The 16819-nt window shown below is 30.1% G+C and overlaps 2 protein-coding genes across 4 annotated transcripts; one reads left to right on the top strand and one right to left on the bottom strand.

The window, feature by feature from the left end:
• Positions 1 to 49: 49 nt before the first annotated feature.
• On the bottom strand, positions 50 to 4198 carry LOC100810147 (uncharacterized). Its single transcript, NM_001255608.3, has 4 exons — positions 4067 to 4198; positions 3580 to 3752; positions 1985 to 2259; positions 50 to 1152 (listed from the first exon to the last, which is right to left on the bottom strand). The coding sequence occupies exons 2-4, from the start codon at positions 3715 to 3717 to the stop codon at positions 345 to 347; spliced, it is 1221 nt and encodes a 406-aa protein (NP_001242537.2). The 5' UTR covers positions 3718 to 3752; positions 4067 to 4198; the 3' UTR covers positions 50 to 344.
• A 560-nt stretch (positions 4199 to 4758) lies between these two features.
• Positions 4759 to 10490, top strand: LOC100809077 (protein AE7). Of its 3 annotated transcripts, none has more exons than XM_006572887.3 (8): positions 4759 to 4891; positions 6524 to 6598; positions 7455 to 7687; positions 7804 to 7909; positions 7990 to 8089; positions 8609 to 8654; positions 8914 to 10152; positions 10302 to 10490. In XM_006572887.3, exons 3-7 carry the CDS (start codon positions 7561 to 7563, stop codon positions 9012 to 9014), a joined length of 480 nt encoding a protein of 159 aa, XP_006572950.1. In that variant the 5' UTR covers positions 4759 to 4891; positions 6524 to 6598; positions 7455 to 7560; the 3' UTR covers positions 9015 to 10152; positions 10302 to 10490. The 3 variants fall into 3 exon arrangements, with proteins under 3 accessions (XP_006572950.1, XP_006572951.1, XP_040874317.1); XM_041018383.1 differs by lacking the exon at positions 4759 to 4891 and adding an exon at positions 5825 to 6228; XM_006572888.4 differs by lacking the exon at positions 6524 to 6598 and having other exon boundaries at positions 4766 to 4891.
• Positions 10491 to 16819: the final 6329 nt, after the last annotated feature.

Raw genomic sequence — 16819 nt, 5'->3', positions numbered from 1 at the left:
TTTGTTGGTCATTGGCTTGACAAGCTTACAAGCCAAGGTTCAACAATTAAAAACCAGAAATGAAATTTTCATTTGGTGCAGATTCTATATCATTTACAAAGTCAAGGCTTGCATGGATTATTATGAACATGCTAAATATGTACATTTTTATTTTCCTATATACCTCCACGCACATGATTTGTCTAAGGTTCTATAATAGTTTGAAAATACTCCAGATTAGGATAGCAAGCAATTCTTCGACGACTAAAACGCCGCCTAACAGATTACTACGTTACCAAGTTCCATGCATTACATTTACATTCTGAAAGGTGCAGTAAAAGGAAATAGTCTCGGTGTACAATCATCTAGTCTATATCAAGAAAAGGGTACTTGGATTCAACATAATTTTCTTTGTCCCATAGGAATGATCCAAAAGCAAGTGCCTCCAAAACTAGCATAGTCAAGCCCGAGAAAGTGAGTGAAAGCAATTCATCATTGGATGTTTCAATTGAACCATCCTCGGAGACACGAATATCTGGCCTTCCAAACAGGGCCTGAGTTTGCTTTTCAATCAATGATATAGCTTCCTTCGATCGTACAGTAGCAAGTCTCTGAAGTGTCTCTGCGTCCAACTGCATCACATAAGCTCTTAGTCTGAAAGATCTGCCTTCATCAGTATCCATGTGATCACTGTCATTGTCATAATCGTGTACTATGATTAAGGAATCAGGATCCCAAAGCTTGATGCCTGGTGATGGTTCATCAAAACTTTTAGCTTTTCCAAAATCCTTGGGGAGGGTTCCCATTGACCTTTCAAGTTGAAACCGTTCATCAATTCGTTTGAGGAAGTATCCATACATTATAGAAGCAGCATACAACTTTCCCAGTTTAATTTTACTAATTTGAACAACTGTCTGGAGAGGGCCCACAAGGCGATCTCCCAGTACCAGAGATAAGTGACTCTGAATCATCTCAAATGCCTCTGGAGAATGAACCCCTTCTAGTTTCAGCTCTTGATTTGGCCATAAATCCACTCGACCAGTGGGATCTGATGTTGCTGATATTTTTGGGATCATTGAAATATTGTTCTCTAAAAATTTATGTACAATTGAGCAGTACAATATCTCTTCCAATGTTGTTCGCTTTTCTTTCTCTTTGACTTCCGCTATCCTCCTAACCAAATTCAGATTTAACAAAATTAATCACTTAGGAAAAATACAATCAGTAACTAAATAAGCAACCAATTGATGCAATTATATTCTTGATGTAAATTGTTTTAATCTTCCAGAGTTTGACATTGGGACCATAAGAATGAAGAACATAAAATCTCCAATTAATTTACAAGTAAGTCATGCATTTGTTTATGTTAAACTTTGACACAAATTTCTACTAGATTTTCATTCTAGAAGAAACTAAATGTATCCAGAGGATATTGTAATCTCTTGATGGCTCATGCATCATATCAAATGGAAAATATGAACTCACTAAAAATATATCCAAGTTTTGTTTCAATATTCTTGTATGTTACTCATTAGTGCCATTGATATTTTAAGGGTTTTTCCCAGTCATAATAAATAGACTTTCAGTGTAGCTTATCTAAAAACACAGCCTTATATTTTATTTCACTAAGTCTTTAACTTATTAATAATTTCTGCATTTTTAGTAAGAAATTGAAGAAATTCAAGACAGAAAAAGAAAAACATTAGAGGGAAGTTAAAACTATGCAGGAAAATTCTCATACATTAATTCTCGTAAACACATTTGATGCAGGAAAGGTGCTACATAGAGGATAGTGCAATATCCAGTTAGAGCAATTGAAAAATTGAAGTACTTAACCAAATCTTCCAAGAGATTGTATTTGCAGTTAATTACATCTCTATGAACCTAAATTTGCTGTAGTAGTCCTAAAAAGTATTTCAATTTTCTCAATTTTTCCTTACCACATGGGTACTTCTAGTTAAATCAAAGTAAAGAAGAAAAAGAAAAAAAAACTTGTTCGACTTACTTGTAAAGGGAATCAAGAGATGAATCAGAAGATTCATTCTGAGCATCTCTAGCAGTCTGAAGATTCTCTAGTTGTTGATCAATGGCTGCTGGTAGTAGATGCGGATGGGTATTTGAGATTTGTTCCAAAAGCTGACCAACTGGTGACTCAAATTGGAGGGGAGCAAATGGCACCAAATTATCCCTTGGATCAGCAGATGCTCTTGCAACTAAGCCTCTAGCTCGGAAATTGTAGAGTTCATTGTAGTGCTTGGGATTGTAAGATGAAGGACAGCTCTGCAAAAAGTATAACATTTTAGAGGTGAGTTGAGTGATAATTCAATGGTAGACGATAAGTTAATTAATGTATCTATGAGAACTTCTAAAAGAACAGAAGTATCCAAGTTAGTGAAGAAAAAAATTAGAATAAAAAGATGAGTCAAGACTAAAGAATAAAATACAAATTGTATGCAGGAATCAAAATGGCCTGCTTATTGATAACAAGTGTAAAGTTATATACTGGAAAAAAGGATCTACAAGGTGCATATTAAAGCAATTTTTTTCTTCTTGAGTTAAAGACCAATCAAGCTAGAAGCCAAAAGGAAAAAAAGAACTTGTAGCTGGGTCAATGTAATTAACATGTTAATGATGAAGCTTGAGCTAATGCCTTCACAACTTGCAAACATGAACTACATAGAGTAGAGTAAGAACCATTCCAAAAAAAAAAGTAATAAGTAACCAAGGGAGGGAAAAAAGTGTGAAGCATATTCAAATCCACAACTATCACAACAGAGAGCTGCTATAGCACTGAATCAATTTTCAAATGTGTAATTTTTCACTCTGATCCTATCTATTCCTATGAAGTATAAAGAACATGCATCAAAATAGCTACAGTGCTATTGCATTGCAGAATTCCTCAGGTCCACAATTACGTCTCCATCCGCTACACGTGTATGGTTGCAGCATGCATCCTGCATCTTCTTGTCATCTCTAGCAAGTCTCCGGTCAATTGAACTTTTGAGCTAATATTACGCCAAGTTTTTTGCATTTATATTTATTTTCATACAGCTAGTTTCTTATCAACTATTAACCATCCTAGTAACTCGAGTTAGTTGTTAGTTACCTAACTAACTAAGTCTGTTAGTTGTTAGTTACCTAACTAACTAAGTCTGTTATAATTAGTTAGAGGCAGTTAGTTTTCTGTTATGGTAGTTATAGAGTATATATAAGTAATGAAAGATACTTTGTATTAACAATTCTGATCCATTTTTCTATAATAAGATATTCTTCCTATTCCAATAATTTTCTTCGCAAGCTATCTCTTCTTTTTCATTTTGAGTTCGTCCATGGCATTCCTATATATCTTTGATATCAACATACAATTGATATATCATATATTTCAATAGCTATGCGACACTATCCGTTATATGATATGGTGGATTATTCGCTTTCTGCCATTTTTTCGCTATCCACAATCAACAATACTGTTCACTTTGAGATAAAAACAAATTTCGCTGCCAATTTTCCGAATTAAATTAATCGCAATTGTCCAACACAGTATCAATAATCGAAAGATGTTAATAACGAGAAGTAAAAACGAAATGATAGAAAGCTTACTTTAAGAAATCCCCCAGACAGAAAACCCTTGGCGTCAGAAACTGTGAAAGCATGCAAATGGCGAAATTCCGGAAGTCTGAGAGATGCCGAAGGTGGAAGCACCACCAAAACGTCGCTAATAGCACCCGAAACCAGCATATTTATTCAGAATTGTCGCGCTCCTGCGATTAAGGCTATATATAGCGGAGAAGAAGCGAAGGCCAAGGGTTTCAGAAAGTTAGCGGGTCGTTAAAACAGTTTGCTTCCGATAACAATGATTGAATAAATATAAATATAAAATACATGCGATTCTTGAGGGAAAGGAAGAAAAATCTGCTCAGTTTCAAAGCTCTTTCTTGAGAAATTTCGAGCATAAAAACAGAAAAAAGACAGTAAATTCCTATATACGGGGAATTATTGAGTTCCGAAATTGTTGCAGGAAATTGAGCATGCAAAAGCCGTATAAGCTGGAGATGAAAATTGATTTGAGAGTTTCGGGAATTGTTACCTGCTCAATTGAAATTGAGAAACTCAGTGAGGTGTCAAAATTCTTGTGTCAGGAGGAGTTTGGGATTCTTGGAGAAGATGCCACACCAACAACGCCGAAATTTTGGGATGGAGAGAAGAACACGGCTACCACAAATACTGAAAAACAATTTTCTTTTCTTTTATAACCGGATATTAATATTATTTTCTTAATTATACAACTTTTCAAAAGTGGAAGGTAAGATTTTGTGAAATGGAAATATCAATTTTAAGTATTTTAGGAGAGTCTTAAAAACAAATACTGTATTTAAAAAAGGAAAAACTCTAATAGTTATTCTAATGGGTGTGTACTAACATTTGATGTGCCAAGGTTTAGACTAAAAATTTATTAATTCTCTTATTTTTTAAATTTTAATTTAATAATATTATCATATTTTATTATTAAAAATATTTAAAATTAAAATATAATATAACTATCAAATTCAAATCTCTAACCTATTCAGGAAACAAAAATTAAATTTATTAAAGATTTCAATCATCAATTCTTAAAAAATTAATGTTTAATTTAGTTCTTAAATTTTATAAAATGTTGAATTGAATTTTCATATTTTAAAAAATTCCATTGAAATTCTATTTTTTTTTAAAAAAAAATTCATCTCAATATTGTCATTTTCGTCAATTTAGACTAACTCTTTAATAAAGTGTTTCCGTATCCGTCTCTTCTAGGAGGGTAGTTCGGTCAAATTTTCCGTGGCCGCTAAAAAGGGCTATCTCAATTTTTTCCTTCTTCTCCTCTGCGTTGCAAGATTCTTGGAAACCCCCAAATTCTTGTATTTGATTAGAAAAGGTAAGAGCTTGATCAACTCTAATACCAGCTGCTTTGTTTTTTCACACTCTTACGACCGTTCAGACGTTCAATTGCTTTGTTACCGTTGTGATTTTTCAATTTTATATAAGTTGGGTTTTCATGATTTTGATATTCTTTTACGTGCACGTTGTTAAAGTTGCTCGAGGATGAAAAATTCACGGCGTGGTGGTTTGGTGGCTGTGTTTATGTGACACTTTGTGCTGTGTAACATGTTTATCTAGAGCCGGGCATTATAGCCCGGTCCGTTTTGACCGCAGTTTCTGCGGGCAGTTCACGTTTTATTTTTAATGTGTTAATCTGAAGAAAAAAAATAATTTTATGATGACAATTAGTAAAAGTATAAAAAAAGAAGACCTTTCCCTGATGCTACTGTTAGGTTTTTTGCCTGTGGGTAAGAATTGATGATAGTTAAAGTTTCTTTTATATATATTAGCTGCTAACAACTTCCCCCCATTGAAAAATTAAAGCACACTGTTTGTGTTTGGTGTTAATTCCTGATTACGACGAGTGTTTAAATTTGTTGCTAAGCTACAATCACTGAGGCCCTTTCCCCAATTCAACGTTTGAATACTTGTCAAACCAATCCATACTTGCCAAGGCCCAGTATGTTCATTATATTCATACGCACATCTTAAAAGTTTGGCTTAAATGTGATTTTTTTAAAAAAAAATTGTGTTTTTGTATGTGAACCACAGGCCAGCCCGTTAGGCTGCAGGTTATGCGGTGTGGTTACGGGCTGCCTTAATGAAGCCTATTTATTTTGCGGCCTTAACGGATGAGCTATACGGTTTGTGGGTTATGCGGGTGCGGGTTCAAACCCGGACTCACCCACATACCCAGCTCTAGTGTTATCCCTTCTTAGGTTGGACATGAGAAGGGCAAGTGCATAGCTCGTGGTGCATGATATTTGAGGAAGAAACTGTATCCCTGTTTAGGCTATGTTATAAGTTTATGTCTAGGAAGTACAATCCATTTACTAGTAGCTTTTTATTATTTTTTCTTTCTCCACTTGTGGATCAATGTAAATTTAAGTTCACCTAGTAAGTGACAAATAGGCTAAGGCTATAAAGGTAAGGGTAAGCCTAACCATATAACCTTCGTAGTTGCTCCGTGTTGTCTTTTGAAGAAGCCAAATAGGTGTAGAAAACTAAATCCTGTTGATCCCTGTAACAGATTAAACACTTCACCAACACCAGCAAGTTATTTTTCTTTCTTACTCTTGCACAATAAATACTATACAGTCAGCCTGCAACTCAAGCTTTGGTCGTTTACCTCTTTCTGTTTTTATGTGATTTTTCTTTCTACATGATTGTTAGGTAAACTATTTCAACTTGAGTAGATAATTATTGGGTATTTGTTGTCCTTTTTTCCCCACAGAGAATAGCATATACTGGTTACTCCTTTGGTTTTGTTTCATAATTGAAATTGGGTCGCATGGTAGTTGAACTGGGTTCTGTTGGAGACTGATACTATTCTGTTAAAAGTGAATTGATGTTTAACTATAATGCTCCGAGCTAAGTAACTAACAGTTACCAAGTGAATCTTGGGCCCGACTTTGCTATGTTATTGTACTTTTGTGCTAATCTTTGTTTTGCCTTGTTTTTGATGCAGGTAACTGGTTATCCTTTCAGTGATTGTTTTTATCTGTATCAACCCCCTGGCAGTATTTTTCATTTTTCAGTTAAGGTATTTTTTCTTGATTTTAATATCTTTTAAGTTTTACCTAAGACTCAAATGTGTGAATTTGATGTTTTTTTTATTTGGATCCACTGCTTTGTTACATGAAGGTTGAAAATTTTACTTCACTGTTACGGTTCTGATTTTGAATCTGCTCAGAATAGAAGATGTGTATCTTTTAATAAATCAACAGTGTATTGGTATTTTGTAATTTGTATGGAAAGTTGGAAACCTAATCGATAATCTTCCTAGATTGTCTGCATCATGCATCACATCATGATGGTTCTCAGTCAAAAAAGCTTTGGTCAAACAGTTTGGCCCCGTTGGGAGTTTTAAAAACTGATTCCATGTAAGTTCTGAACTGTGTTATTTATAACTAGTTTGGAACCGAACTGATTCGGAACCGGTTCTAGAACTGCTTTCTTGACCAAGCTGGTTCTGAACCGATTCATTGAAATCCTAACCGGTTTATGAACCATTAAAAATAGTTTGGTTATGAAACTGAATCACATTATCAGTTCGGTTTTCCATCCTGAACTGAACCATGCCCCACCACAACTTCCTCACATCAGAGGTTGAACTGCACTAGAAAAGCTTTGCACCAAGAAACTTAAAGAGTTAAAAACAGACTTTTTTTCATGATTTATTCACTTTGTGCTTGCTTTACTGAAAGAATGCTTGCAATAATGGAAATGGAAAATGAGCAGTGGTTTGGTTCAGTTTGGTTTTCTATACCAGACCTAACTGTGATGAAATGTACATGTAATCATATTATTTTTAATTCTCATGATTAGTTTTATAATTTATTTTTATGAATGCAACATAGAAAAGTCTCGTATATAACTTTGAGGTTCCTTCCTTCCAGGCTCCAGCTATCATATTTGGGTTGGTTTTTTAATAATAAAAAATTGATAAATTCCGGTTCAATACTCTTTGTTTCCCTACCGAGCAAGTTGCAACTCTTGGCCAAAATGGTAACTGAGTTAATCAATGCGAACCCTATCATATATGAAAAGAAAGAGCGTCGAGCTCCATCTGCTCCATCTGCTCCCCATGATGAGTATGCTGTCGAACCAATCGACCAACAAGAGGTTTTTGATATCCTTTTTTAAAAATTTTAAATTTCTTTTCTTTTGTTTTTTCTTTCAGTAATTACTCGGAAAATTAAAAAAGAGTTGATAATTGTAACTTTAATATTTTCTTAACATTCACAAATCATATAAGAGATATAAAGGACCCTGAGCATCCATATTCCTTGGAAGAGCTTAAGGTGATTACTGAGGAAGCAGTTGAAGTTGATGATCAGCGTAACTATGTGAGGTATTTGCGATTATTATTTTTTTTTCATTTGTTGTGTTTCTTTTTGGATTATGGAATGTTTAATTTCCTTGTTTCTTCAGGGTTACATTTACTCCAACAGTGGAACATTGCAGTATGGCAACGGTTATAGGTCTATGCTTACGTGTCAAGCTCATGAGAAGCTTGCCTTCACGATACAAGGTATTCTCCATTTTTCTAAGTTCAGTAACTTGCTCTGATAATTGATTGATACTTGGAGTTGGAGAACCAAAAATGTATTGATGAGTTATTTGTTATATGATTAATAGAAGGGACTTTCTGTTGTGTGTGCATGGGCATATCATAAAAACTTACTAATTAGAAAGTTTTTTTTTTTCGAAGAAGAAACTATTTATTTATATAAAAAATACAAAAATCCTTTACTAGTTTTTAAAAGTAATTTAACTTCCCAAGATATATAGAGGAGAACATGCTGGCTCCTGCCATTGGTTGGTATACCTATTCCTTTCATGATATCTTCCACCTGCAATATTGTTTGACATCTTATAACCCACACTTTTTTTTCCTTCTCTGTATTATTTTTGTATTGCTACCTAGTTATATGATAGTATACATTATCAAACTATGGTTGTTATATGCATAATTTATACTTACATATTAAACCAAATATTCTACTGATCTGTGAATACTACCTTATTTATGTTTTCCAATTCTGGTTAGGTGGATATCAGAGTGGCACCTGGATCTCATGCAACTGAAGCTGCAGGTTTTAATTCCTTACTTCTTTCTCTTTCTTCCTGTGGGTGTGTTAGTTACTGCACTACTTCAAATATTATCTAAACTCCAGAGATGTCTTTCTACTTAAATGATTGGCCATGCCGTTTCTTTCTTGGAGAGTGATGCATGCTGTTGCCAGACCTATTACAACACTCTGTTAACTTTTAGAATCCTTTTTTTTATAAATCATTGATCATGACACTCACACTAATGCATTTTAATTTTTTTTGTCACAAATATATATGCAGTTAACAAACAATTAAATGATAAAGAGCGGGTGGCAGCTGCACTGGAAAACCCAAACCTTCTGAATATGGTTGATGATTGCCTTGCTTCATCTTATGATTGAAGGAACTTTTTTCCTCCTCCAATTCTCCAAATGCAATGAACTCTGTAGGTGCTTTTATGCCTGTCGTAGAAGTTGGTCAGCTTTATCTGTGTTTATGATATTTTTGGTTGCTGGCATATTGGTCATGCAATTAGTTGAATAGGAATACATAGTTGGAAATGTGATAGTTGAGAAGGTTCCGAGGTTATTTGATCATTAGCTCTAGAAAAGAAAAAGGAAATTCTTTCCATGTTTTGAAATTCTCAGCTCATGCTTCATAGATTGAACAATTTATACCATGTTTGGTTGAGAAGTTGTAAAAGATGAACATTTCATTAGCGATGGCAACACTTGTTGTCTGGCTTTTTTCATGGGTGAAGTTATGTCTCTGGAACTGCATCTGCCATGTGGTTATGCAGATTTTGTTGAATCTGCCATCAGTTCTGTAACAGGGATTGGGGACCCATGAGATAGTCAACAGATGATATGGAGTTTTTTTTATTCTGTAACCTTTTCGAATGTGTATTTCTGATGCCCAATTTTATCAAATAATATTTTACTTTGGCTGACCAATTTTTTTTTAGCGATGGCAATACTTGAATGCTTAACTCACTATTTTACATCCCCAAATCTAAAACTGACAATAACCATGCTTGGAAATATCAGAAATCACTATTGTAGTACTTAAAATAACGTAAAAAGAAAAATAATAATTTTAGAAGACAATTTAGGATATTCTAATATATCAATATATAAAAAGAAGGAAGTCTGGTATAACTACTTTTTCACCCAAACTGGGGCACAATTGTAATATTACATTAAATAATACCCAGCATGCTCCGCAGTAAATTCCAATTTGGGTTCCAATTCCCAAATGCAAAACGGTTGGTATACTTATTCAAGAAAGGTGCTCATTGAATGTTATTTAACTTGTCATTCTCAAAGTCTCAATTTCAAAATATATTTTTTAATAACATCACCCACCAGATACTTATCCAAAAGGGTAAGAGATTACATTAATATATAGCAACTACCGTATCATTTTATTGGGCATGTATTTGAATTTGAAAACTAGATACTTCTTCTGGAAAAAGGGAAGAAATTGCATCAATACATGGCAAGGGAAGAGATAGCAAAAGATTGAGAGAATAAAGCAGAGGTCGAAATTCAAAATTTATCTTCTGTTTGTTTTTTTTCATTCTATCTTTTTCCTTTCACTCTCATTCCCTATTTTTATTTCCTGTTCTAATCTTCTATTCTCTTCTTTGTCACATGCTTTATTAATTGTTATTATTTTAATCTGGATAGAGGAACATGATGGTAGACATATTTTGACATTGGATCGTACAATATTTTACTGCAAGGAGGCGTTCAACGGACAGATACTGACTTTGTACTCATTGATGGTTTAGATGTTAACAAGTTTGTGATTTTTGATGTTTGATCGAAAGTTGGAACGGTAAGTTTTGATAAATCAAAGTTCAATTTTTTCTTTCATTGTTGTTGATTTAGCTGTCGGGGTTCATCAATTATTTTACTCATCCTTTGAAGTATTATTATTATTATTATTATTATTATTATATTTAGGTTTTCCACTTTGATTTCTTTAAGAATTGAGAAGGGGAATTTGAGTTTACACTCGAGAAAGGGAAGGGGTTTCACTGTTTATTGATGAAAATTGAACTCTAGGCTTATTCATTTGTGCTATGAAAATAACAGCAAAGAAAAATGACAATTTACGCATCCTACAATGCAAATTCTAGAGCAAACTATTTATTTTGCTTATACACTGGGACTAAACTTATTCATCGTTCTTCCCTTGTGTATCATATATGATATTATCAGCATTTATAATTAATAATTTTGAGATGATTTTATCCATAGAGTGCAGTTTTAAAACTAATTTTTAAATATATAGGAGCATCATTTTGACTTTAACCTAATTCCTATCTTAATGCTTTATTCTACACTAAAGAAAATTCTACAAGATAGATTGAAAGTTGATGGAGGTAGTAGCAAGAAAACAAGGGAAGAGTTTTGCAAAGGCTTATAGAGTAGAAAAAACAACAAAAAATGTTGAAAATCTCGGAGCAAAGGCTACGAATAATTGGGGTGGAATTGATAAAGATTACAATGCTTACTTTTTTCTCTACGTAAAATTTGTGAATTATGGTATTGAAAAGGAATTTTATACAATGTCATATCTTTTCATATTTTATGTCCCGGGTGATTTGATCCATTGTAGGGCATGGATAGTTTGGGGTTGTAAAAATATATATCCAATTGACTTCATAAACAGATTAATAGTTTTTTTTTCCCTTAAGTTGTCTTTTCATAAGCTATATCAGATTGCTAAATGCTATTGATCTTTCCTACTGTAGTATTTGGACCAAAGTCTCTAAATAATATGCCAATTTCTATATGTAAAATGAATAAAAAAATAAAGCATAAATCATTTTTAATATTTCAACTATGAAATGTTTTATTTAAAAATATTTATGTATTTTTAGATTATTATTATTTACATTTTTATTAATATTTATATAGGGCCGAAATTCAAGGTGCTACATATTGCATTAAGAGTTTTCATGTCTGATACAACTATGTAAATTTCAACATAAAATAGAAGCCCGTGGCTGATTTTTTTATTTTTAACAATTTGAATTTATTTATTATTTACTTTAAATATACGATATGAATATCTCGCATCTTTTATAAAAATAAAATATTAGATATGAGGGTATCTGTGTATATATATATATATATATATATATATATATATATATATATATATATATATATATATATATATATATATATATATATATATATATATATATATATATATTAAAGTAATTGCAGCAATATCTTCTCACTTACTACCCCAAATATAAAATAAACAAGAGTGACTATTAGATAATTTATGGCATATCTGTAAAAAAAATAAAAGCTAATTTAGTGGCATATGCTTTATAATCTGTATCCTGATACCCAGTTAACTGTTCACGCGAAGTTACAATTCGGTATAATTTTTTAGTCTAGAAAACAAAATAATATATCAAATATAAATTTATGGTTTTCTTGCATTTTGTTTTTCAACTTAACTATTTGATTTAATGTGTTATTTTCTTTATTGTAAACGGGATGGATATTTTTCATGGAATATAAAGAAAAAATTAGACTTAAATCATACGATGAATATTTTTCCTTAAATTATCTTAAAATTTGAATTACTTGAAATAAATTATAGTCTATTATAATTTACTGTATTTTTTCTTTGCTTACTATCTTCTGACTAAACTAATTTTTCCTTGAGTAATTAGTTTACATTTATCTAAATGGTAGAAATTAATATTTAGTGGATAAATTACAAATTTGATTTCTCTATTTATTTACTTTATTCAATTTGATCCCTCTTTTAATATAGGTCCAATTTAATCATTTATTTTTTTAAAAATGTTTCAATGTGATTATTTGGTTCAATTGAGACTGACGTATTGAAGCATTTTTAAAAATAATGAAACGAAATAAAATATTCCTGAAAAATAATGTACTAAATTTATGAGAAACCGGCTACATTTAAATATTTTTTAAGAAATAAGGGACTAAATTGGACTCTTTATTAAAAGAGATCGAGACCAAAGAATAAAGTAAACAATTAGAGGAATCAAATAGTAATTTAACCAAATTAAATTTTAAAAAATTGTACTCCTTTTACATGATACTGAAAATTTTAAAAACTTAAATTATAAAAACATTTTTTTACATATTAAAACCATTAGGTAAATTGATTAGTATAGAACATATGCATAAAATATACTATAAGTGGATACAGAGTTTGCTTTGTCATATTCATTTCTCTTGACAAGATTAAATACAACAAATAAAATTTATCGTCTTATAATCTTTAATTTATAAAAAAAAACATTATTTCATAAAGATACAACATTATATTTTCATAAATTTCTACCTGCCAGTATACTTTAATAAGAATTCAGTAGAATCAGCTTAGTAGCAAGGGGTATGGGATGCTATTAAAAAAAAAAAAAAAAAAGCAAGGAGTTTGGGTGACTTGAAAGTGTCATTGGTTCCAACCTTGTTATAAAAAAGAATACTTATAAAATACATTCTAACAAAGGTTTCGTTATCAAGTTGAAAATTATTACTACCATATATACACTTTAAATCTCAATCAACAAAATATATGCCGGAAATAAGTAAGTTTATTCTATTTATTTTTGTCCTTCCTACTCCAAATCGGCAGGTGCTTGGGCATGAAGTGACTTGATTGAAGCTGGGCAAAGTGGCAAACTGAATGTCTTGCCCATAACACGATTGAAAGAAAGATTTGTGAAAATTATTTACAAAATACAATTCAATCCCATTTCTCTTGTATTTACTTTTTTGGACTTATAAAGACAACTATTTTCTCATTCTTTCATTATTCTTAGTATATTCTATTTATTTTTGTCCTTCCATCTCTATGCTTATATATACTGTCATTGTTTTATGATGCTCCAATATGCTTTTAACTTCGAGTGCATAGGTCTTGATAGCCAATGTATAGTTTGGAAAGCAAACTAAATATCGAGTTGTATCAAAGGTTAATTTGCCGAGATTTGCTTTCGGGAATTGTCATGACACAACGTTCTTCTTCTCTTACTTTCCAACAATTTAAAAACAAATTCTTCCAAAATGATTGTTGACTATTATTGTTGTAAAGGATAATCTAGTGAGTAACATAATTTATTTTGATTTAGTGTATTTTTAGAACATAATTAATAGGATCCTTTTTTGTAAAAATGCATGGGTAATGTAAATACGTACCAACTTTTTATGAAGGTTTTTTGTGGTACATGAAAGTGATGATTAACATTTCTAACATTAAATTCTTTATAATATATATATTTAATTTATTTTTGTGTAAATATATTTTTTAATGTTTTAAAAAACACACTATTATAAAATATTTTGTATAAAATTTTATTCTTATATATTTATTGGATGAACTTTAATTTTTACAAAATTGGTTAGCAGGGTTGCTTTGGTACTTTTTGTTTATATATATATATATATACATACATACTAGTCACGCACAACTTGTGCAAATCTGGTGTCAATAAATTTTTTATAGTTGGCCTTTCAATTTTTTTAACAATTGTTTCCTCTATCATTCAAGTGTGACTCCGTTCCTATTTATATAATTATATATATTTTAAAATAATTCAATTTATAAAGCAGATTTTTCTTTAAATAGTTTTTAAATATTTTTTAATAAAAATTATCGTTGACTTCATTTGTTTATTTTTAATAAATTGTATGCTTTCCGAACACATTGTAACAGACGGAATGGCAAAGTATTAATCCTGCCATTTTATTAAAAAGGATGACCATGATTGTTAAGGTTGACGAAACTTTTTTTTTTTTTTTTGCCGTATATTCAATTAAAAGACAAATTATATACCTGTCTATGTGAAATGATGCAGGACTACTAATCAACTAATGTAAATTTTATATGTATAATAATAATAATAATAATCTTAATACGCCAAATCAAACCAATTTCAACTTCCTCCGTCTCACTCACCCAGAACTTCTTAATTTGCAAGAGGATAAGTTACCAGTTAAAAACAAAAACAAAACAAGGAGGATTAGTGATGACAGGGTGGATTAAAAGAAACAAGTTGCCAAGTTGATTATTTTGTCCCACATATTTAGTATTGATTATTTTGTATGCAGAAATCATTCAAGCAAGAACAAGGGATTCAAAATCGTTGCACGTTGTGCAATATTGAAGTCATAATTCACAATTCACAGTCACTACCACAATTTACTTATAATCGTGAGTTATAAATTTCAAGAGGCACTTATATTCGTTCATCCCATTCTGGGTGGATTAGGATTAAAAAAAAAAGAGAAAAAAAAAGGAAGAGAGAAAGTAATAGATAATAATATTATAAGAAAAGAAGAAAGAAAATGAGATAAAAATGAAAATGAAAGAAAAAATAGATGGAAGGTAAAAAAAAATTTTCAAGTTTCAACAATAACTAGAATTGATTAAAAAAAAACATCCAGAATTGCAGGATTATTAAAAACGTCTTGACGAGACATTTTTCTAGTAGTAAGTGTATTTTATTAAAAACTAAAACATGACGTGGGTAAAATGACGCATGATTATTTATTAAATTGGATGATAGCTGTTTTAATTGGATTATACTAATAGGCAAATCATGCCAAATATAACTACTCCCATCCTTATTCCTGTAGTTTTCGGGCACTCTTTCTTTTGCAGTATTTTATTTTATATTTTTCTTTTTTGAAAAAGGAGAATTTGGACTAAATAATAAATGTATTTAGAGAAAACTTTTTACAAAATTAAAAATCTAATTTTTATAAAATAAAAATTAAAGTAGCTTTTAAAAAGTAAGTTTATTATTTATATACCTTTCGTTCCTTTTTCGTTGGGCTGCTCTTTCATGGTTCGGAAACCTTCCTCCTAGCATGAGATATAATGCAAGTGTGAAGCACCAGATGATGACCACGGAATTGTTAGTAACGGATAACAGGCTCGTGCTAAGATTCATGGGTTCATGCTAAAATACTAAGTGAGATTTTTTTTTATATTTAAGTATTTAAAAATAATCATATAATATCATAAAAAATATACTGAAATATATTTTTATTTATTGTAATTTAGTGTTTTTTATTTTATTCCTTGTAAAATTATTTTTATTTTAATTTTTGCAAATTATGTTTGGATTAAAAACAAAACAAACATAATTTAAAAGAATTAAAAACAAAAATAATTTTACAAGGATGAAACGCAAAAAGATACTAAATTATAAGAATATTTAAATCTAAAAATATACATTTTATTTTACTAAACAAATAAAATAATTTTAATAAATATAAAAAAAATATATCATATTTCTTTTATTTAAACAATTCTTATCTTATTGTCTATTATTCAATTTATATTTCTAAAAAAATTAGATACACATAAGTATTTATATATAAAAATAAGCATGACAAAGGATTAAACAAAAAAATAAGTTTCGCTTTCCTTGTTTTTGTCCGGATAAAAGATAAAAATGATTTAAAAGATATAATATTATATTTTTTAAATCAATTCACACCCGTCAAATTTTATAAAGTTTAGATAAACTCATATGGATATATATTTTTAAAATATTAATTATTTTATGATTTAATTTATTCTTTATATTTGATCCCACAAAAAAATTTCCTAACTCAATCATTATCATTTATCATGGATAAAATATTTTTTCATATTAAAACTTATATATATATATATATATATATATATATATATATATATATATATATATATATATATATATATTATTCTTTATGAAAATACTAATTTTAGTTTTATTTCGTTTATACTTTTAATTTTTTGATATTTCTTCAATAGGTTGGTATATCACTTGAAAATTTAATTAATATAAATCTATGATCGGAAAACGTTAGTAAAATTAATTAAGAGTGCGACACTAACATGTCACATTTTAATTTAAATAAAGAAGGAACATTAAATACATAACAACTTCAATTTATTTATAATAACAATATAAAATAATATAAAAATATTAAAAACTATATATATATATATATATATATATATATATATATATATAATTTAAAAAAATAGGTTTCTTTAATGACTCTCTGCCCTTGATTGATACCGTAGTAAATTGAGGGTTTTGGTACACAAACATTTTTTTTTCTTCACATTATTGGTCAGATTAGTTTATAAACTATTAAAAAAATTATAAACTCTACGACTATTTATTATTATTATTTTT

Source organism: Glycine max, chromosome 1 (genome assembly GCF_000004515.6).
Source record: "Glycine max cultivar Williams 82 chromosome 1, Glycine_max_v4.0, whole genome shotgun sequence".
Taxonomy (NCBI): domain Eukaryota; kingdom Viridiplantae; phylum Streptophyta; class Magnoliopsida; order Fabales; family Fabaceae; genus Glycine; species Glycine max.
The sequence above is the reverse complement of the archived record's forward strand: the minus strand, read 5'-3'. Positions and strand labels throughout refer to the sequence as shown.

Excerpts from the sequence above, each read along its gene's own strand:
- LOC100810147 (NM_001255608.3), bottom strand. The coding sequence starts at position 3,717 with ATGCTGGTTTCGGGTGCTATTAGCGACGTTTTGGTGGTGCTTCCACCT. Across the intron at positions 2,260-3,579 it reads TGTCTGGGGGATTTCTTAAA|AGCTGTCCTTCATCTTACAA; the intron begins GTAAGCTTTCTA and ends TACTTTTTGCAG. Across the intron at positions 1,153-1,984 it reads TCTCTTGATTCCCTTTACAA|GAGGATAGCGGAAGTCAAAG; the intron begins GTAAGTCGAACA and ends GAATTTGGTTAG.
- LOC100809077 (XM_006572887.3), top strand. The coding sequence starts at position 7,561 with ATGGTAACTGAGTTAATCAATGCGAACCCTATCATATATGAAAAGAAA. Across the intron at positions 8,090-8,608 it reads GCTTGCCTTCACGATACAAG|GTGGATATCAGAGTGGCACC; the intron begins GTATTCTCCATT and ends AATTCTGGTTAG. Across the intron at positions 8,655-8,913 it reads TCATGCAACTGAAGCTGCAG|TTAACAAACAATTAAATGAT; the intron begins GTTTTAATTCCT and ends ATATATATGCAG.